This window comes from Symphalangus syndactylus, chromosome 20 (assembly GCF_028878055.3).
Source record: "Symphalangus syndactylus isolate Jambi chromosome 20, NHGRI_mSymSyn1-v2.1_pri, whole genome shotgun sequence".
Lineage (NCBI taxonomy): Eukaryota > Metazoa > Chordata > Mammalia > Primates > Hylobatidae > Symphalangus > Symphalangus syndactylus.
In genome coordinates this window covers 16,640,962-16,662,996 of record NC_072442.2, presented here as the reverse complement: position 1 = coordinate 16,662,996, position 22,035 = coordinate 16,640,962, and the positions used below count along the sequence as shown (strand labels likewise).

The 22,035-nt window shown below is 55.6% G+C and overlaps 1 protein-coding gene across 7 annotated transcripts; it reads right to left on the bottom strand.

Annotated features, from left to right (window-relative positions):
* Nucleotides 1-9,685: 9,685 nt before the first annotated feature.
* CA4 (carbonic anhydrase 4) lies at nt 9,686-19,216 on the bottom strand. 7 transcript variants are annotated; one of them, XM_055257789.2, is made up of 10 exons: nt 17,643-17,722; nt 16,990-17,036; nt 15,462-15,608; nt 13,820-13,867; nt 12,468-12,623; nt 11,644-11,789; nt 11,428-11,526; nt 11,089-11,155; nt 10,770-10,933; nt 9,686-10,002 (listed from the first exon to the last, which is right to left on the bottom strand). In XM_055257789.2, exons 3-10 carry the CDS (start codon nt 15,529-15,531, stop codon nt 9,811-9,813), a joined length of 942 nt encoding a protein of 313 aa, XP_055113764.2. In that variant the 5' UTR covers nt 15,532-15,608; nt 16,990-17,036; nt 17,643-17,722; the 3' UTR covers nt 9,686-9,810. The 7 variants fall into 7 exon arrangements, with proteins under 7 accessions (XP_055113764.2, XP_055113769.2, XP_055113772.2 ...); XM_055257794.2 differs by lacking the exons at nt 16,990-17,036; nt 17,643-17,722 and adding an exon at nt 19,068-19,144; XM_055257797.2 differs by lacking the exon at nt 15,462-15,608.
* Between the last annotated feature and the right edge of the window lie 2,819 nt (nt 19,217-22,035).

Sequence of the window (22,035 nt, the reverse complement as noted above, 5' to 3'; positions counted from 1 at the left end):
CCCCACTCCCTGAAGCATCACCAAATTCCAAGCACTAGTGTCTCCATGAATCTGCGAATCTGCTGTTTTCGTCTTCTTCTTCTTCTTCTTCTTCTTCTTCTTCTTCTTCTTCTTCTTCTTCTTCTTCTTCTTCTTCTTCTTCTTCTTCTTCTTCTTCTTCTTCTTTCTTCTTCTTCTTCTTCTTTCTTGAGACAGAGGGAGTCTCTCTCTGTTGCCCAGGCTGGAGTGCAGTGGCGTGATCTCAACTCACTGCAACCTCTGCCTCCCAGGTTCAAGTGATTCTCCTGCCTCAGCCTCCCAAGTAGCTGGAATTACAGGCATGCACCACCACGCCTGGCTAATTTTTATATTTTTAGTAGAGATGGGGTTTCACCATGTTGGCCAGGCTGGCCTCAAACTCCTGACTTCAGGTGATCTGCCTACCTTGGCCTCCCAAACTGCTGGGATTACAGGCACAAGTCACCACGCCTGGCTGTGAGTCTGCTTCGATGCTGGCTGTGTTTTCCTGGTTATAGCAGCCTCAGGCTCAGTGAAAGGTCACTCGCTGTCATGACTCAGGTTTCATTGGTTCTCCCTTATCCCCCTGCAAAGACCCACTCTCCCTCTAAGTACTGATGGCAGCCTCCAGAGGGTATCTCAAATGTGCTCTTAAACTACTCCTTTCAGCTGCCACGTGGTGTCCTCTGAGCGGGACCGCCCGATCTTCTGGGCACCCCTCGCCCAACATGACCACTGCCTCTAGGCATTGCTTCCCAGGCTGGACACCAGGGGCCAGGGTTACTCACTGCTCCCTTCACACTCCACGAAGGCCCTTCCCAAAGCAGAGCTGTTCGCATTTCCACAAAATCACCTCCCCACCTCCCCACCAAAAAAAAAAAAAAAGAAATCACCCTTCCCCACCCTTCCCAGAAAAATCACCCTTCCCCACCTCCTCCCCAAAAAAAGAAATCACCCTTCCCCACCTCCTCCCCAAAAAAAGAAATCACCCTTCCCCACCTCCCCCCGCAAAAAATAAAAAGAAATTACCCTTCCCTTTTTCACGTGCGGCTTCCATTCTCCTTATGCCCCTGTTGTGAGTCCCAGAGGCTGAGTGGTTGCCACACTGAACTCAGAGTCCCTCCTCCCCTACATCTCTAGATCTCTGAAGCTTCACTTGGACCCAGCTTGTCATACCCAACACTATTCCCTTAAGAGAGGTGTCTTGCAGGAGGCCACTGAGGCAGTAGACCCAGGCAAGTCTGTCCTGTCATGCTGCAAGCATCTCCTGATGTGGCTTGACCCCAGGGGCTAAACGAGGATACACAGCTTCATCTAGAGTAGAATGAACCCCAATTCAATAGCCTCATGGAGACCGGGGACAGACCAGGCAGCAGAATGGAGGTGGCAAAGCCACCCAGGGCTCAGGGACTGGGAAGCGGATTCCCTGGGGAAGACACAGGGAGCTAGGGAACGGCAGAAGCTGAGCATCAAGCACCTCGCACACCCAGACCCCACATGTGGAAACCGCTGTTCAAGCTGTAATGATACCAGGTTGACTGTGTCAGCCCCTGAAGAAAAGCTGGCATAAATAGAGCCTGGAACACCAGGCTTATCTTTGCCCAATGGGCAAGGTAAATATTTAGTCCCAGCCCTGGAATGGTGCCTGGTAGTTCCATTCTTTGCTATCAGTTTTCCTTTTATTCACTCATGCTGCAAATGTTTGCCACCTGCCCTCCCTCTATGTGGCCGACCTTGGCCTGGGCACTTCGATGCTCTGGTGACTAAGACGTGATCCTCCATTCTTTTCCTCAGGGACTCTTGCTGGGGGAGCAGACAGGGAGCAGAGATCAGGTCAGGCCTCACAGGCTGGATCTTGGCTGGCACATAGACTTCACAAGAGGAAGCAAGACTGCGGGGAGCAGCCGGGAAGAGCGCTCCAGGGCTAGGGTCAGCACGCGTCCCAGCTTCCTTGACTGGCCTGGCAATTTCTGCATCCACACTTCCCTGTAAGCATGGATGTAGAAACACAGAACAAGAAACACTTTGAGGCCAGCAGCACTCAGTATAAGGGAAGCAGCAAGGACTGCCAGGTTTACAGATCTGGGTTCAATTCCCCATTTTGTCATTCATTGGCTGGCAAGGGACAAGTTCCTTTACCTCTCAAGTTTCTTCAGAAAAGCAGTAGAGTGTAGCAATTGTAAGTGGGCGGACTCAAGTATCAGACTTTCTGAGTTCAAATCTCAGCTCTATTTGTTTTTGGGGGGGTTTTCTTTTTGTTTTTTGAGATGGAGTCCTGCTTTGTCACCCAGGCTGGAGTACATTGGCACGATCTCAGTTCACTGCAACCTCCACCTCCCAGGTTTAAGCAATTCTCCTGCCTCAGCCTCCAGAGTAGCTGGGATTACAGGCACATGCCACCATGCCCAGCTAATTTTTGTATTTTTAGTAGAGACAGGGTTTCGCCATGTAGCCAGGCTGGTCTCCAACTCCTGACCTCAGGTGATCCGCCCCCCTTGGCCTCCCAAAGTGCTGGGATTACAGGCATGAGCCACCACACCCGGCCAAATCTCAGCTCTATTTGTTAGCCTTATGTCCTGTGTATTTCGTTTCCTCATCTGAAAACGAAGAAAATAGACATACTCATCTCCAACTGTTATTCTAAGGATTAAGTGCTGTATAAAGCACAGCAAATAATTTTGCCAGATGCAATAGAGATTAGTTTCTTGAGGAATGTGGCAACATCTAGCAATTTTACATAGGCATTTACCCTTTGAACCAGAAACTTCACTTATAGAAATCTATCCTAAAGACACACGTCAAAAATTCAATACGGGCCCGGTGGTTCATGGCTGTAATCCTAGCACTTTAGGAGACAGAGGAGAGAGGATTGCCTGAGCTCAGGAGTTCAAGACCAGCCTGGCTAAATGAAGAAACCCCGTCTCTACTACAAATACAGAAAGTTAGCCCGGCATGGTGGCAGGCGCCTGTAATCCCAGCTACTTGGGAGGCTGAGTCAGCCAGGAGGAAATCTACAGGCAGATGGGCCTCCAATGCCCTCCCAGCTGCCCTGCCCACAGGAAGCTCAACACCAGAATCACACAGGAGGGAAAACCCCTTGATCAATCTGTTATCAGTTGCTGGAAGGTGTGGCCCATTAGGGAGGGAGGTGGCCGGGAGGAGGAAGGAGTGGCAGCAGGCCTGGGCTATCAGTCTCTTTTTCTTGCCCACCCTTCTCTCTTGGCTTCAGTCTCCCTCTTATAAGTGGGATGGAGGTTGGGTCACCAGACCTAGTAAATAAAAGTACAAGACAACCAGTTAAATTTAAATTTCAGGTAAATAACAAATAATGCTCTGGTGTAAGTATGTCCCGTGTAATTTAGGGATATACTAAAAAAAAAAAAAAAAGGATTTGTTATTTTTCTGACATTCAGATGTAACTGGGCAGCCTGTATTTTGTCTAGGTGAACCCATCTAGACAAAACTGAAGCCAAGGGTGGGGACAGGGGCAGGCACTCTTCCTGTGCCGGGGGAGCCTGCAGCAACTCTACACAGGATAGGCTTGTGGGAGGCAGAGCCAGGGACAGAGCCAGCAGCAGAGAGATGGACACGTGTGTAATCTCGTGGCTCCTGGGGAAGTGGGAGAGGAAGGGTTAGAGGAAAATGAAATGGGAAATTGGTCCCCAACCCGATCAATCCCCACAGTGAGAAAGCAGGAGGAGCCCTGGCCGAGAGCCCCTTCTTTCAGGGATGTGGGCTCAGCCTGACTCTGAACTCTGCACCTGCTACCCCCCAAGGCAGGACATAACAACCGCAGGGCAGTCCTGGGGCTCAGAGGGCCCCCTTTTCTCCCTCTGATGCTCTGGGTGACCTTAGACAATTCTAGGTGAAGGTCAGGCTGGGAGATCTTCCTCTGTAAATTATTCTGTGTACGGTTGGGACAGAGTGCTGAGGGATGTCCCTAAGTGTCTGGGCAGAGAGGTGGCCCCTTGAAGGGTCTTAAGGTTTCTGCCTTGGATAGGAAAGAACTGCCGCCCACCACAGATCAGAGTTCACTATGCATCACTCTGCATAATTCCAGCTTCCGCCCAGTGTTCCCTACTCCCCACCTGTGGGTCTTGCCCGTCCTTCATTGCTCTCTCCAATAAAAAGAATCACCATAATAATTATAAATTATTGAATATCTTCTCTTGTCCCAGCATCGTGTTTCATCTTGACAACAAGCCCATGAGGTAAATGCTGTCATCACCCCCATTTCATAGATGAGGAAACTGAGACTCAGAAAAATGAATTAAACTACCAAGGGCACCTAGAGAGTCAGCAGTGGAGGGGGATTCCGCCCCAGGCCGGTCATGCCCGGCTGTTTCTGCATTCCTCTCTTGGCTTCTGTGTCGTAGACCTGGTTCTCCTGTGCCTGCTGTGTCTGCCTGCCCTGCAGCTGGGAGTCTCAGAGGAAGAGCCCAGACTAGGATTTTCCTCCCTAAATCCTCTGTCCCTGGCACAGAGGAAATAATAGTGTTTGTTGAAAGATTAAGGCCAGGCATGGTGGCTCATGCCTGTAATACCAGCACTTTGGGAGGCCGAGGCAGGTGGATCACCCGAGGTCAGGAGTTTGAGACCAGCTTGGCCAACGTGGCAAAACCCTATCTCTACTAAAAATATGAAAAAAATTAGCTGCATGGTGGCATGCGCCTGTAGTCCCAGCTACTTGAAAGGCTGAGGCAGGAGAATCACTTGAACTCAGGAGGCGGAGGTTGCAGTGAGCCGAAAACATGCCACTGCACTCCAGCCTGGGCAACAGAGTGAGACTGTATAAAAAGAAAGAAAAAGAAAGAGAAGAAAGAAAGAAAGAAAAAAGAAAGAAAGAAAGAAGAAAGAAAGAAAGAGAAAGAGAGAGAGAGAAGGAGGGAAGGAAGGAAGGAAGGAAGGAAGGAAGGAAGGAAGGAAGGAAGGAAGGAAGGAAGGAGAAAGAAGAAAAGAAGAAAGAAAGAAGAAAGAAAGAAAGAAAGAAAGAGAAAAAAGAAAGAAGAAAGAAAGAGAAAGAAAGAAAGAAAGAAAGAAAGAAAGAAAGAAAGAAAGAAAGAAAGAAAGAAAGAAAGAAGGAAAGAAAGAAAGAGGGAGGGAGGGAGGGAGGAAGGAAGGAAGATAAAGTTTTGTTTTTTTTTTCTTTTTTGAGACAGGGTCTCTCTGTTGCCTAGACTGGAGTGCAATGGTGCCTGCACTCTTGGGCTTAAGCCATCCTCCCACCTCAGCCTCTCAAGTAACTGGGACCACAGGCGTGCCACCACATCTGGCTTTTTTTTCTCCCCTCGTAGAGACAGGATCTCCCTAAGTTACTCAGGCTGATCTTAAACTCCCGGGCTCAAGTGATCCTCCCGCCTTGACCTCCCAAAGTGCTGGGATTACAGGTGTGAGCCACTGCACCTGGCTGAAAGACTAAATCTTGATGGAAGATTAAATCTTGTTCCAGGATGCACCCACATCCCTTCCCTGTGTCCTGCTCCGCTGCCCTCTTCCTGTCCTCCAGGCCTCGCCGCAGCTGACACTTGGAACAACCTGAGGAGCCTCCCACGTGTCCAGCCGAGGGCTCTGCGGAAGGAACTGACTCTTCTGTCCCGAAGCTCTTCTCCAAAGGAAGCCCCTCCCTGGGACTTGGACATCGTCCTTCGTCCCTGGGGGAAAGAATGCCTTTGTCCCCTCTCAGATAAACAAACAGAGCGGCTAGGACATGTGTAGTGCGAGGTGCAGGAACAGTTCCCCAACCTCAGAGAGGCCTGGCCTTCCTTCTGAGGTCACCGGGGACAGCAGGAGCCCGGGACAGCCAGGCCCAATTAGATGGGGGGACCAAGGGTAGCCCCCTCTGCAGATGGATGAACAGAGCAGGGAGCATGCCTCCGTGCCCATGGAGCCACCAGCTTCCTTGCCTCTTCCCACCCCAACACACACACAAGCTCAGAGCCTCGGGGTCGCACCACGTGGGCGGCACCGTTCACAAGGCCGTGTCGGTATAGGCGCCCCCTGGAGTTTTGAGACATGGCAGCCTGCACGAACCATGAGCAGACATCCACACCGCCCCCGTGACTCTGGGCCCCCTGTAGACCCTCCTCCCCCCCACCTTCCTCCCCCACCCCCACATTGTCAGATCAGAGCCACAGGAAGCAGGGCCAGCAAGTGTGCAAACCAAGAGCCAAGATGGGGAAGTTTATTTTCCAAGAACCATCTAAACACATGAGGAGTATTTTTAGCCCCTGGCTCCCACCCAGATGCCGAATCTAAACAGGGGGCCAAAGAGGCGGCCCACTGGGGATGGAGAGCAACCGGTGGAGACGGGTGGGATGGGGTGCTGCGGCCCCCACCCTGCCCCTGGACACAGATGGCTCAGCCAAAGGAGAGAAACGGCCAGGGGGCCAAGGAGGCGCAGGGGAGTGGCCCCAGGTTCTGACAAGTGCGCCGCCCCTCTCTGTGCCTCGGCTTCCTTATCCGTGCCGTGGGAGGGATAACGCCACCCCGGTGGGATTGCAGCATGGCCCCCACTGGCACACGGTGGACACCCCAAAATGTGCTTCATAGTGTGCTGGGTGCCAGCCAGTGACCCTCAGAGAAGTCAGGGTGCAGGCAAAACCATCAGCCCGTGAGCCTTCCTCAGGCCTGGCCAGCTACAGTGAAGGAGTGAAGGCTGGTGTGTGTGTGTGCGCACGTGCGCGTGCGTGCACCCCATGCAGTCACCCACGGCGCATCAGAAATGAATGAAAGGAGGGCTCAGGGGCCAGGCTGGACCCTCTTTGTGAATAAGGGAGTTCTCCTCCCTCGCCCTCAGAGGGAATTGTCTCAGAAGCCAGTCAGACTGGGCACAGGGAACTCAGAGCCACCAACTCCAGGGTGGGGGTCTGCTGGGGGTGGTGGAGGCCACATGGAGGGAGTGAATTTACTAAAAACAGGAAGCTCTTCATGAACACACGCATGTTCACAAGAAGGAATGCCATCAGTGGAGGACTCTGGAGGTGGGGGCCAGTGCCCGGGGTTAGCTGCCCACTTCTCCAGTGGCTGGCCCTAGTGACTTGGCTGGGAGCTGAGTGCTGGCAGCACCTGCTCTGGCCTCTGGGCCACAGGGAGGGCAGGCAGGACATGGGAGGTGGCCAGAGCCCCAGGCCCTGGACAAGCTGTGCCCGTTCTGGCTCCCGCTGGCCAGGTTTATGATTTGGGGACCAGGGGGATGGGGAGGGTCGAACACCGTCTGCCTTGGGTTGGAGAGGCCAGGACTTCCTGGTCCTGCTGCCACATTATTCACTAAGGTTGCCTGGAGGGCAGGGACGAGGGTGGGGATGGGGTGCCATTGGGGAGCAGGGAGGGGCATTCTGACCTCAGAGCTCTGATCCTTGGGAGGTCAGCTTAGATCCCCCGCAGTCTGTGTGGGAACCAAAGAACATGTTCCAGGTTCTGCGTCCACATACCCCCCGCTGACAGGTGGCCTGCGGTTGCCATGGCAACAGCAATACCACCCCTCCCCCACAGCTGCGTGGTCACCAGGGAAGGGAGGGGGGACTTATTTTTGGTCACAAAAGGGAAGACGGAGGGAAAGGGAAGAGGGAGGGGACCAGCCGTCTCTCCTCTCCCTGGGCTGACTAGGGGTGGTCAGGGGCATGGGGGGCACCGGGTGGGAGAAGGCTTAGAGACCACCTTCTCCCACCAGCTCCCCTCCCACAGCCAGCAAGGGATTCTAGAACCAGGTGATGGAATCTCTCAGTGCCCTCCTGGCGGGCACGCCTTCCTGTGAGGAAGCTCTCTACCTCCGGACTCTCAGCCTGCCAGACGGGTCCTCACCCAGCCGGGGAAACCTGGGTGCCCCATTCACTCAGCCAACCCCACTCCAAGGCTCATGAATTCCAAAATCCAGTCCTACTCCTGACGATGAGGTCTGAGAGCTGCTGGCCCTCAGTTCCAGGCACCTGGGGCCTGACCTTGCTTCGGGACCGTGTGGGTCCCCTTCTTTCCTTCTCCTTCTGGTGTCCTGGACCCCCTCTCACCAGCCTCCTCCCAGTCTCTCTCCCTCCACTTCCCTCGGGCCACAGGAGGGAAAACAACCCATTAGAGATGTAATCACCGTGGTGGTGGGGACTTTCCTGACAAGTCCCAAGGGACCAAGCCCCACACCCTTGGACACCCCCATGAGCCCTCCCTCATATCTCACTGCGAACCCATCAGCAGATCAGCTCCTGGGCACTGCGGCAGCCCCTGAACTGTCCCTGCGTTCCGCCTTCACTTCTACAGCTCCCCTCCCTGCTCCAAACCAATGCCCTCCACCTCACCCTCCTGCCTCCCCTGCCCCCGCTTCCTCCCTCCCTGCCTCCCTCTACTCCTCCCTACTGTTTCTCTGGAAGACTCCCTCCCTGCCGCACCTCAACATTTGCAGTCTCCAGAGGCCTCCGTCCTTGGCCTCCTCCCAGCCGCCCCTTCCCCCAGGGTTTCCCACCTTCCCTGCCCTGAATTCTCTCTTTTTTTTTTTTGAGACGGAGTCTCTCTCTGTCACCCAGGTTGGAGTGCAGTGGTTCAGTCTTGGCTTACTGCAACCTCTGCCTCAATTCTCCTGCCTCAGCCTCCTGAGTAGCTGAATTACGGGCACCCGCCACCGTGCCCAGCTAATGTTTGTATTTTTAGTAGAGACGGTGTTTCGTCATGTTGGCCAGGCTGGTCTCAATCCCCAGACCTCAGGTGATCTGCCCGCCTCAGCTTCCAAAAGTGCTGGAATTACAGGCACGAGCCACTGCGCCCAGCCCCCTGCCCTGAATTCTCTTTCTCCCATGCACTCACTGCCTCCCGATCTATTAGACAACACGCCCGCTTCATTTATGGGCTGTCTCTCCACTAGACTGTGAACTCCAGGAGGGCAGGCATTTTTGTCTTTTATTCTCTGCCATATCCCCAGTGCCTAGAGCATAAATTCTCAATAAATTTTTGAGCAAACAAATGAACTTCCTGTCGCCCACCTTGCCTAGGCCGTCCCCACACAGGACACCCTTTCACCTCTAGCACAGGGGAGAACGCACAGGGCTGGGGCTGCCATCGTGCAGTCGGCTCTGCCCTAGCCTCAGTATATGGCCTCCAGCCAGCCAAGCAGCCTCTTCTCTCTCGCTCTGTTGCCCGGGCTGGAGTGCAGTGGTGCAATCTCAGCTCTCTGCAGCCTTCGCCTCCTGGGTTCAAGCAATCCTCCTGCCTCAACCTCCTGAGTAGCTGGGACTACAAGTGTGCACCACCACACCTGGTTAATTTTTGTATTTTTTATAGAGACAGGGCTTCACCATGTTGCCTAGGCTGGTCTTGAACTCCAGGGCTCAAGTGATTCACATGCCTCTGCCTCGCAACATGCTGGGATTACAGGCGTGAATCACTATGCCCGGCCCCAACCTCTTCTGTCTTAGCCTCAGTTTCCCCCTATATATGATGAAGAGATTAGATTGGAACTCCTCTAGCTTCTGCTGTGATGAAGCTCCAAGATGCCTCCAGCATCTCTCCAAGGTCCAGGTCCTGGTAGAAGGGAGTGGGGTATAGACACGGAATTCACATAGAATGGGAGTGGGGACACCTGGTGGTACCTGCTTGGGAGAAATCTCCTGGCCTTAAAGCCCCCGCCCTGGAACAGGGGGAACAGGGGTGGGTGGAGGGGGACAGGGTGGGGGTAGTTGTGGGAGGCTAAAAACACACTTGAGAAAGGTTTCTCCAAAAATATATCCATATTTTAATCATGCCTAAAGTCCCACCTGGGAAGGCTGAGGACTGGAAGCCTGGAACTTGGAGAGCTGAGACACCAAAGAGGCTGCGTGCAGAAGTGAGCCATCATCACAGGAAGCCGGCCAGCAGGCAGGCCAGCATGGGGCCCAGCAGGGCAGGCAGGGCCCAGGGCAGCGGCCGACCCGGGGCCCCCGACTTGATCACCACGCGCTGCCCCAGCAGCTGCAGGGGCCTGACATTGTCCGTCATGCTCAGTGTCTGTTCCTTGTCGTAGTACAGCTTCTGAGAGAATGCCAGGATCTGTGGAAGTGATGGGGCTCAGCAGGTGGGGGCAGGGGGAGCTGCACTCCCTGCCGTGTGACCTCAGGCAGGCACCTCGTCTCCTGGGGGCCCTCATTAAGAAAGAGGGGCTCTGAACCCCTGGCTCTCAAGGTGGTCGTGAAGATGATAAGAACAGGGGATGTAAATGAGGTGCGTGGCATGGGTGAGGGCTAAGTGCCCACTGGCTTCCTTTCACTCACACCCCAGGGGGCCCGCAATGCCTGCTTCTCTTGTCACTCTTACTACAGGACAGCGGCTCTCAAACTTGAGCATGCGTTAGCATCAGCTGGGGGGCGGGCTTGTTGGGCCTCAGTGCTTGGGCTCCACCCCCAGAGTTCGTGATTCAGTAGCTCTGAGGATTAGCATTTCTAACAAATTCCCCCGGTGATGATGTTGACTCCACTGGTCCAGGGGCCGCACTTTGAGAACCACTGTTTTGGAATGAAAGTAGTGCAAGGGTAGGGATTTGTGTCCTTTGGGCTCACTGCTGTCTCCCCAGAGCCTCGTTCATTATAGAAACCCCCACACCATTTTCTGAATGACTCCACCTTCCCCTGCCTCCCGTCTAGCCCCCAATCTGGTGATGAAACAGCTCAGGCTTTTCTTGCCTGTCTTCAGTGAATGTCCATGATTAACAATGGACTTCAGTTACCTGGGCTCCCCACCCGTATCCTGAGGGACCTCTGAGGGCAGACAGAGGGGAGCCAGGCAGTGGGAGCCCGTGTCCTGCCCCAGGCCCTGTGCACCTGTTCTCTGTGAAGCTGAATGGGCTCCTGGAACACAGTCCAGACAACCTTCTCATCGCAGGTTGGTGTGGTGAGTGAGCCCAGGTAGCGGAAGTAGTGCCTCAGTTTCTCCTCCTTGGGGAGCAGGTCCAGCAGGCTGCTCTCTGCCATTGTGGTGTTCATCTCTGGGGTGGGGGCAGAGGACACTGTCAGTGAGGGTGGGAGAAGGAGCCCCTCTTCCCCTGCACTCTGAGAGCCCAGCTCCCCACACACCCACCCCTTCCTTTGTGGGAGGAATCCCCCTCCTCACCCCACGCCCTTCTCCCCCATCCTGACTCACCAGGTTTGGGGATATTAGACAGCGCCTCCACCAGCGGCCGGAAGCCCTCGTTCACCTGGGGTCCAGCCTGGAAGGGGAGGGAAGGGTCTTGAGAAAGTCTGCAGGGAGCCAGTGGCGGTGGCCAGTTCATCCTCCCAATCTGGGGACGGAAGGCCAGGCAGCTTCTGGGATTGAGGCTCTGGGCTCCCCACCTGGCCCGGGGACATGCAACCCCAGAAACAGAGGCGGAAGCTGGAGTCTCCCCGCCCTCTCCTGCCTCGCTGGAGTCCCAGGTCTCTGAATCCTAAGAAGAAGCTCTCAGCCCTGGGTTCCCTGGGAAGTGGGGGATGGGAGTCCCACCTCCACCAGAAAGGCCAGCACCGCAATTTCATCTTCAGGGTCCTGGACCTCTTTCACATTCCTCGATGTCCCCTTCTCTTTCTCGTGTACTATGTGCATCTGGTTGGGGTGGAGGGGTGAAGAGGGGACCTATGGAGGGCCTGGACTACCCTGCTTGCCCAAGGCAGGTGCACGCCCAGAGCCCAGACAAGGTCTCAGTCGGGAAGGGGCCCCCACCTCCATGGCAAAGTGTTCCCCATCCAGGCTGTGCTCCGAGCCGTTATGTAGAAAGTTGGACCAGTGCAGGTGCAACTGCGTGGCCTGGTACCGGGCAGGCAGTCCTCCGCCAGAAACGCTGGCCTTGTTCTCCAGTAACATCATCACTGGGGGCACAGAAGGGGCAGAGTCCTCGAACCAGCCTCCCTCAGCCTCCTCCAGCCCCTCATCCCAGCTTCACCCAGGCGGGACATTGTCTCCTGCCTCCCACCCTTCATGGGCTCGGGTCCTGGCCTGCAGGGGTGGGGCAGGGTGGGACAGCCCCGGACCTTTCCCTGGCCTCCTCCTTGGCCTCCCTGCCTGCCTCCCCCTCTTCTGCACCCTCCACTGCCCCAAACTGCAGCTCTGCCCTGGTGCCTCCTCTGCGTCCACCTCCTCTGTGGTGCCCTGGTGTCCTCGGGGTAATGTCCAAACTCCTCAGGCCTGGGTGATCTGCCCCTGGGCCTCGCTTGGGCTCCACCTGGCTTCACTGTCTGTCCTTCGTCCACACAGAGCTCCTGGCAGTCCTCTGAATGCGCCGAGCTGTCCCATGCCTCTGCGCCTTTGCACATGTCCTTCTTCCTGGAATGTTTCCTCCCCCCCATCCCAGACTGGTCTGACGAAAGTACCGAAAACATACTAGAGTGTTCTCTCCTCCTGGAAGCTGTCCTCCCCCATGGGATTTTCAGCCCCCTCGCAGCACAGATGGGCCTGGGCCTGGCACGCCCTCCTGGGAGGAGCCCCAGCCTCTCAGTCCTCGGGGAGCTCGGGTGCCCAGGCCTACCCGGGGCCTCTGTCCAGCCCACCTGAGTGCCCGTTATTTTGGATGGTCCACGTTTGCTTCTTATCGTAGCCAGAGAAGAAGAAGCGTCCCAGTTTTTTGTCCACCTTTGCCTTGGTGGTGACGATGTTGATGGGGGACTGGCGGTCCTTCTGGCAATTTCCACCCCACTTGACTGGCACTAAGCAGGGAGAGAGGGTGGCCTGAGAGTCAGAGGCGCCTGGCACCAAGGTGTAGCCCCCACCGTCCCACTGAAGTCAGACCCACCCACTCAGTTCCCACACGGAAATGCTTTGGGGTGGCCTGAAGGCTGGGCTGCAGGGATGCCCAGCTCAGAACTCTGCCCTCGCCCTCCCTGGGCCCTCCTCCTCCTCCACAGATACACAGATGCAAGGCTGGGGAGTCTCGCCCCAGTGTGGGACAGGGTGGGAACAGGGCTGCCAACTGTTGACTGTGAGCTCCGGGGTAGGGACAACTTCATGAGGTGGTGCACATGACCTCTCCAAGCCCTGGGTTTCCCAGATGTAAAATGGGAACTGCAGAGATAATCCGCTTCCCTGGGATGTCAGAGAGTTTAAAGGAGGCGGATGGAGAGGGCTTTGGAAACAGTGGAGTGGGACCCCCGGGGGCACTGCTGATGAAGGGCGCTGAGCATCATCTGAGGAATGGGAGGGAGAGGAGTACCCCTGGAGGAGCTGGTTCCCTGAACCCTGGTGACCCCAACACCAGGTGGGCCAGGGTCAGGAGTGGGCAGCACTGCTCAGTCACCAAAACACAGCAGACTGCAGGGTTTGCATTCGAATTCGTCAGCATTCGAATAAAAGCGTAAAGGACCATCGCTCAGGCCCCCTGCAAGGGGTGTCACTGGGATAGAAACAACTCCCCATTTTATTATGGGAAACAGCAAAACGCCTTTCCTCCTTTAATGCTGCTGCCGATTCATTCCACAGGGAACATGCCCTCTCGCTGACAGCAGGTGCCAATGAAGACTCAGGTCACTCTATGCTCCCTGGTCCCTGAGCACCAGGACAGGAGAGTGTAAGTGTGTGTGTGTGTGAGTGTGAGAGTGTGGGTTTGTGTGAGTGTGAGTGTGTGTTTGTGTATGTGTGTGTGTGAGTGTTTGAGTGTGTGCTTGTGTGTGTCTTGTGTGTGAGTGTGCTTGTGTGTGAGTGTGTGTATATCTGTGTGTGTGTGAGTGAGAGAGAGAGTGTGTGTGTGTGTGTGTGTGTATGCTGGGAACTGATATCTGCCTGGGAGGCCACCATCACCCCTCCCCTTCCCACCCTTCCGGGGTCTCCATTTCAGCCTGCATGGTGCCCACCATGCAGAAAGAGCAGTCCCTGGACTGGCCGTACTCACCCAAGCAGGTGTACTCACCCAAGCAGGCGGAGACCTGGGCTTGAATTTCGTAGCACCAGTGTGACTCTGGAGTAGAGAGGAAGGGTGTGAAGTGTGCGTGCGTGTGTCTTGTTGCTCACACACACAGGAGGATCTGAGGCTGGGCCTACCCCTGGGATTGTAGCCCCTCTTGGGCTAGGATGGAGTGTTCCTGGCAGTAGGATTGAGGGCCCAGGGAAAGAGACTCAATTGAAAACTAAGCAGGGGCTGATCAACAGGTCAGCTGGCATAGGGCTCTGCTGCCCAGGCAGGGCCAGGCCAAGCAGCCACTGGCCCTCCCGGGAAGCCCTCTGAGGCCACTCATCTCTAACGTGGGGCTGGCCTGGATACTCCATTCCTTGGTCACCAGCCGCCTCCTCCCCGCTTACCTCCCCCACCCCAAACCTGGAAGGAAGACTCTGGTGAGAGGAGAAGAGGAGGACTCAGCCCAGCCTCGCTCCTGTGACAATAGTCAGGTTCAGCCGGGCAGACTTCCCAGATCCAAGATGAGGGAGGAGATTAGGCGGCCCCTCCCCAGAATGCCTCGCCCTGTGTTACTAAGATCCCTTCTTGGCTAGCGTCTCACAGCTCCCGCTAGGAGGAAAGCAGCCAGGCTTTCTTCCCTGCCCCTCGACCCACAGTCCTGATCTTTGGGGCCAGGCTGAGGGCTCTGCCTCAGGGCAGTAGAACCCTCAAATGGCTGCACCTCAAATGTCCCACATGGATGCAAGATGTTAATAAGAGGGGGAAGTGCATGCAGGGCAGAAGGGCCTATGGGAACCCTCCGTACTTCCTGCTGAATTTTTATGGGAGCCTAAAATTGTTCTAAAAATAAAGTCTATTATTTTTTTTAAAGGCTGCACCAGCAGGGCGAACACAGCATCTCATCCAGAGCTTGGAATTCTGGCTGAGCCACTCAGGGGGCTTAGATGGGTTTGGGGGCAAGTCCCTTAAGCTCTCTGAGCCTCAGTTGTATCATCTGTAACATGAGACAAACGTACCCACCTCATAGGGCCATGGGGAGGATTAAATGAGGTTCAGGCGGCTTGGCACTTAGTAAAATCCCATCTACAACTCCTTCCCTCCTGCCCACCCCTCCCACCCACCCCATGGCCTCCTTTTGGGAGCAGATGGCCAAAGCCAAGGAGGGGCTGAGAGAGGAGAGAAATGAAGTGACTTGGAAAGAAATCAAGATGAGGAAATTCCTAAGAAAAGCATGGTTCCTACTCAGCCAAAGCTGAGGCCTCTGAGCTCATCCGCCCTCTCCCTTCTTGCCTGGGCTGCCCCCACAATCCCATCTTCTTATAGTCTAAGCCAGGGTGGAGTCCCCGGAGTGGGGACAGGATGGGGAGGGAGCCATGAGGGAGCATCCCCAGGAAAACTAACTGGCCACGAAGAGCCACTTTGGGCTTTGGAGTTTCCCAGCCCTGATCACTGCCTCTCCTTCCCTGCTGGCATCACCTTATTCAGAGCTGCAGTGTCCTCCCCCTGATGGCCCATGCCCCGCCCCAGGAAGGACTCTGCTGTCCCTGGGAGTTGCTGCACCTGAACCACCCCCACGTGGGTGGATTCTGCAGAGGGCAGTGGCGACTCGCCACCCCGGCAGTGGGGCAGAGCTCCAAAGCCTCCAGCTCCCACTCGCCTTTGCTCAGTCTCCACAGGAGAGTTATCTGACATTCTGAGTCCCATAATCTTCCTCTGACAGAAGGCATGTTACAGGAAAGGGGTCCCGATCCAGACCCCAAGACAGGGTTCTTGGATCTTGCACACGAGAGAATTCAGGGCGAGTCTGCAGTGCAAAGGAAAAGCAAGTTTATTAAGAAAGTACAGTGGCGAAAGGACAGCTACTCCATAGACAGAGTAGGACATTCCCAAAAGTCAGAGAAGGAATGCATCCAATGCGTTGTATATATGGGGACATGTGCTCTGCTACAAGGGTTTGTGATAAAGGATTAATTTTCTTAATTACTATATTATGCAAGAATCGATATTTTTATTATTATCATTATTATTATTGAGATAGAGTCTCACTCTGTTGCCCAGGCTGGAGGGCAGTGGCAGGCTCTTGGCTCACTGCAACCTCCACCTCCCAATTTCAAGCAATTCTCCTGCCTCAGCCTCCTGAGTAGCTGGGATTACAGGCATGTACCACCACGCCCAGCTGTCTTTGTATTTTTAGTAGAGACAGGGTTTCACCATTTTGACCAGGCTAGTCTCGAACTCCTGACCTCAAATGATCCACCCACCTTGGCCTCCCAAAGTGCTGGGATTACAGATGTGAGCCACGGTGCCCGGCCATCATTATTATTTTTAAAGCAAAATTAGGAATGCCTTTGCTCTCCAGATATCGGAATATCTGGACCTTCCCAAGTCTGGGTCTGTGTAGTAAATATTATTAATTTGTTCCCTTAACTGCAAACATCTAGAGGCTAGAAATGCCTGACTTTCTGAGAATGCAGGCCCAGCAAATCCCGGCCTCATTTCCCAGGCCCTCACCCAAAATGGAGTCACAATGGTTCAAACGCCTCCAACAGGGGCAGCCACCAAATTCCCAGTGCTGGTGACTGAGGAGATAATAAATCAGAGGGCATTTGCACCATGACGGTTCCTTGCCATAATCATCCAATGTCCCCACCCGCAGAGGTCTTGAAGGAGGAAGGGGTTTTGAAGATTGGGCTGGCCTCTCCTCTGACTGGAGGCCCCAGGGGCAGCCATTCCAGGAGAAGCCTCCCTTCAGTCAGCATCCCCAAGAGCCAGCTGCAAAGGGTGGAACCCCCTGTAACTCGCCTCACAGCCTCCCTGGGGCCCATCTGTTCCAGGCTTAGCTTTTCTTAGGAATTTGGTCTTCCTTGGCTCTGGCCGCAGCTCCTAGGTTTGTAGTGGTGACCTCTGATCCACTGTCTTAATCATGGAGACTTTTGACCTGCTTGGCTGAACGCGCTTGTAACTACCTTCTTCAGGAAGCAGCAGCCAGGAAAACATAATGGTGGTGAGGTCAAGGCCAGGGGTCAGGTCCATGTCCGTGGATGAGGGTGGGGTGCTGGTGGCAGGAGCACCCACCACTCAGGTTCCTGTCCTCGTTGAATGAGAGGGCCACCCTTGCAGATAAGTACCAGCCCACTGACTCAGGCCACTCCCAAGAGGGCCTGGGAAGGAGAGGGGCTACCTACCCAGAGGTCTCGGTGTCCAGCGCCACATCCTACCTAGTCCATCCATCCTGACCAGAGGTTAGAGACCGAAAGTCAGTCGCCTGTCACCCAGCTACTGCCCCCCACACTGACTGACCTGCCACCCCTCCCCCTTATTTCAAGATGGCTGAAGAAGCCTCTCTAATGGACCTTGCTCACCCCACCTCCCCCTCTGAGGGACAGGGGATAATCCTGAAAAACAGCTCAGCACAACCCAAGTGTGTCCTGGGCAAAGTCTCAGCCTCTCCAGGCCACGGATCTGGGGCTCTGAAGGGGACCAAATATCTTCTCCCCTCCTCCTGTCTCAATGGACAGAGATGCTCTGGGGTCTCCATATGCAACCTGGTCCCTTCTCAGCTTGAGTCCCCGATAAGATGAATGGAAGGCAGGTCCGGGTCAGAAAGCCTTGGCACTAAAGGGGATCGCAGCTTGTGTGAGGGGTGAGCTGAGACACATTCCTGACACTGGCCCCAGGCTTGGGGGAGAGCCCCATAAACTTGGTATATGGTGCACCGGCCACGTGCCACACAGGCACTGTGCTAATCACTTAAACCCATTATCTTATTCAAACGCTTAAAACCCCTGAAATCAGAATGACTACACCTGTTTTGCAAATGGGACAGGAAGTGACTTACCCAAGACCACACAGCTACAAAGCACCCGAACTGCAAAGCATTTCTCTTTCTACTGTCTAGCTGCTTAGCAGGTTTCCAATGTCCAACCCTACAAATAAAAGTTTCCACATTCTGCTTTTTCTCTTTCTTCTCCCAGGGGCCCGGAGGAGAGGCTGCAAGATGCCCCTCGACCCTCTACGACAGCTCAGCCAGTCCCTGCTGCAAAGGGCACACGCTGACTCCTCTCTGTGCAGAGGACACCTTCACCCCTCACTCCGCGGCTTTGAGGGTGGAGCACCTAACTTGGGAGAGGAGGTTTCAGCCTGCGTGGACCCCAAGAACAATCCGAGGGGTGGTTGGGCTGAGAACTGGCAGATGGGGTCTTCCGGTGATGGGACCTGGGGTTGCAAAGAAGGTGCCTCCAGGATCGGATCCCTGTGCCCAGCCGCTTGAAGCGCCTTTAGCTCCTTATCAAATATTAACATGCCTTTCCTGCCACCTCCCACCTAGAGGAATAATTAAGAGCTCGGCTTCACCATTAATCTTTAAACGAAAATCACCCTGTCCGGAAAGACCGGCTCCGCAGAGGCCTTGGGGCTCCAGGTCCCCCACCCCCCGCCCCGCCAGGCTCCCAATTCAGCGCTGGGGGTTAGGGAGGCCAGGGGAGCTTGCGACCCTCGAGGGCAAGGAACCCAGGTGGGAAGCGCGGCTTCCAGGACCCTGCCACACCGCCTTTGCTCTGGACGCGGGGCAGTCACCCAGCGCTGAGTCCCAGCGGGACAGACAGAAACCCACGGGCAGACGGAGGAGGCTGGGTGAGAAAAGAAGGCGTGCGTTGAGGCGGGTCCGAGAAGCATCCTTTTTTTTTTTTTTTTTTTTTTTTTTAAACGGAGCACCAGGCTGGAGTGCAGTGGCGTGATCTCACTGCAACCTCCACCTCCTGGGTTCAAGCAATTCTCCGGCCTCAGCCTCCCGAGTAGCTGGGATTACAGGCGTGTGCCACCACGCCCGGCTAATGTTTGTATTTTTGGTAGAGATGGGATTTCACCATGTTGGCCAGGCTGATCTCGAACTCCTGGGCTCAGGTGATCCACCCGCCTCTGCGTCCCAAAGTGCTGGCATTACAGGCTGGAGCACCCGCGCCCAGCCTGAGACGCATCCTTATCAGGGACTCCCAACTCGTCTCGCCGGGCCACGCGCACACACCCTCACCGCGCACAAGCATGCACACGCTCCCCCAGCCGCTGCGGACACGCGTGTGCACACACAAGCTCGCGCGCTGCCCAGTCCTCCCGCACCCTCGCGGCCCCCGGCGCACACTCAACCCGGGACCCAAGCGCCGCCCGACGCTCACCGGTCGCCCGCGGGGAGCCTCTGCAGGGGCGGGAGCTGGGGGCATGGAGGGGACCGCCGAGGGGCACCTGGGGCGGGAGCCCGGGAGCTCACCTGCACTGGCCGATGGCCGCGCCGCGGAGAGGGCCAGGAGCGCCAGCAGCATCCACATCTTGCCCGACAGCAAAGAGTCCTCTGGGCCGGGGGTCGCGCACCGAGGAGGCCGCCGCGGGTGCAGGGATCCTGCCGGCCTGGGTTTTATAGCGGAGCCGCGACGGGAGGGAGCCCCCACAGCTGGACGCAGGAGGCGGCTCCTCCTCCTGGCGGGGCCTGCCCTCCCCTCTCCACCTTCCTCTGTCCCTCATCTGAAATCCTCCGCTCTCCCCGGTCCCCCGCCCCGCCTGGCCACCTATTGCCCTGTGCGCGAGGCCCCCCTCACCCACTCCCCGTCCTCTCCACACAGAAGCGGCGCCCTGCCCCTCCCCCATCCTACTCCTGGTCCCTGGCATCACAAAGTGCTTGACCCACACAAAGATGAGTGCCCCGATGATGACTTCGATCATTTTGGCGCCACCCCTGCCAGTGGTCTTGAATGGGACCTTGGAATGGCCTTGGGGTGGGGGTGGGGGTGAAGATGGCCTCGAAGAGATGAGAGGCTGAGGGGCCTGTGATGCCGTTTGTTGAATCAGTGGCCGCAGAAAGGGTCTCTTGTCTCTCCCAGGCAGTGGTCGTTGATACTCTGGGTCTCATCTCTTCCATTTCCTCCCAGGCTGCTCCAAACTTAATTTCTAAGCAGACCAAAGACCTTTTTCTTCGAACACAGAGCAAAGCTGTCCCTAAACTGCCCTTGCTGGTGTTTATGTGATGACCAGGGAGGGATGAGGGGGCAGAATTAAGAAATGGATTGTAAGAGGATTCGGTGAGGGAGAGGCTGATGGGGTCAAAGGGGAGGAGCTAGGTTCTTTGAGCCCCCCGGGTGGAGAGATGAGATAGGAAGAGAAGAGACTGGGGTCTGAATGGACCCCTAGTTCTCCCATCTGGCAAGATCTCCAGAGGAGTCCAGGGAAAGTTCCCTTAAGAGCGGCTCCAACATTTGGGGAAATGGGGTCCCCCCACGCCCCCAAGCTGCCTCTTGTCTCCTCTCTTAGCTGTGCCCCCCTGCTACTGCAGGTCCTCTGTGTCCCACAGTGGGTGGGGGCTTCTGTGGGAGTTTGGGAAGCTCAGGCTGGGGTGCAGGAGAGGGACGGGGAACCGGGCAGTGGACGTGGACCTCCTCCATCAACCCATCAACAGGAAGCCCCTTTTTCTGGTTTAGCCACTCCCCATCCGCTGCCAACCTCTCAGTGCCTACCGACCTTCGAACCTGGGCTGGGGACCTCTGAAGGGGGATTGCCTCCCCCAGAAGGATTCAGGCAAAGACGCTTCCTCCTTGCTTAGAGTTGAGGCTGACTCCCCGCTCCTGGCCCAGGATCACACAGCCTCACAGAGCAGCTTTGATCCTACAGAGAGGCAGGAGGGAGGGGAGGGGGTGTCCATGCCAGGCTTAGGGCTCTATTGTCAACACCACTGTATAATGTAATCACCAGCCTGCGACCAGGACAGCCGCCGGAGGGATTCCACACCCAGAGCCTATTCTGGGGAGTGCATTTGTGTTCACAGAGCTATAAAAATGTCCCTTTCAGGACTGAGGAAGCTTGTTCCTGGGAATAAAAACCACCCCAGGGAGTCCCTGTGACCTCAGGCCAGCCCCCTGATGAGCAGGGGAGAGGCTTGGGAACCTTTAGTGGGGTTAAGGGACTATTGATCAATGATCCACTTTAAAGTTCATTGCATTCAGGCCCCCCAGGAGAGAGGGGGGCCCTGGGTGCATTTTGGGACCATAAAGATGGGTGAGGAGAACGAGTCCCTGGTAGGGCATCCCCTCTGAGGAATGGGGAGGGGTAAAGCTATGCACTCTCTCATGGGTGCATCTCAATTATGGGCACCACGGAGCCTGCACATTGGCGATGGGGTGGTGGAGTGGTCCCTGCTCCGTCTGCCATCTCTAACTTCAAGGTTACACAGGGTGAGTGGCCCTCCCTTCCTGTTCCTGGTCTTAACATTCTCAGCCTATCTCCAGCCCTGACCCCAGTCCTGGCCTGCCGTAAACCAGTCACATGTCACTATTTAGGCTACCTGGGGCCCTGCTTACCTGTAGGGGGCAAGGTGTGATTTAGGGTCATTAAAGCTGGAATGGATGTTGACACGTCCCAGCGACTTACAGGGCCCATAAAGCTGACAGCCCAGGCCACCTGAGTGGGAGAGCCCAGCCCAGCAGCCCCAGCCTCCTTCCTCTTACTCTGCATAGGCCCCCAGTGTTCTGAGTTCAAGTCTTTGCTCTTCCTCTGACTCACGGATGACCTTGGGCAATTTTCCTGCACCCGGCTGATTGCAACTTCCTCATCTATAAACTGGAGATGGTAATCCCTGCCCTGCTGACCTCCACCAATAAACAGTTATTTGGAGTCTGCTGTGAACCAGGGCCTGCCCAGCCCAGACTCTCACAACTGGCCTCTCAGTGCCTGGGTGTAGCTGCTTGCTCATGGCGGATGCAAAGATTAATCACACTCTTGTCCTCTGGGGATGTTTGCACGCATGACCCTGTCAGGAACAGAAGGGAGGCCATGGGAAAGCTAAGGGGCTTTGAGACACATAACCCTGGAGTCACTTCTGGCTCCATCCACTTGCTCTGTGATGGCAGCTGAGCCTCAGTTTTCCTCATCTGTGAAACGGAAATCATCCCCCAATCTTTCTCAAAGATTGCCGTGAGGCCTCCGTGAGCTAAAGTCTGAGGAGGCTGGGCCCACAGCTTGGCACATTGGCACATGTGGCCATAACCTCTAAGCACAGCCCCCTTAGCTGGATTAAACCTGACCCTAGGCAGGTGTGGAGGCAGCATTGGGTGGGATGGGACATTGAGTTAGCACTGGGGAGGGGCCCTGGCACATCCAGGCTCTTCCTGGGCTCTCAAGGGCAAGGAGGAGAGCCCTGACTATAAACCTGGGAACATGAGGTTCAGAGGCAGCCCCCACTGGGACTGTGA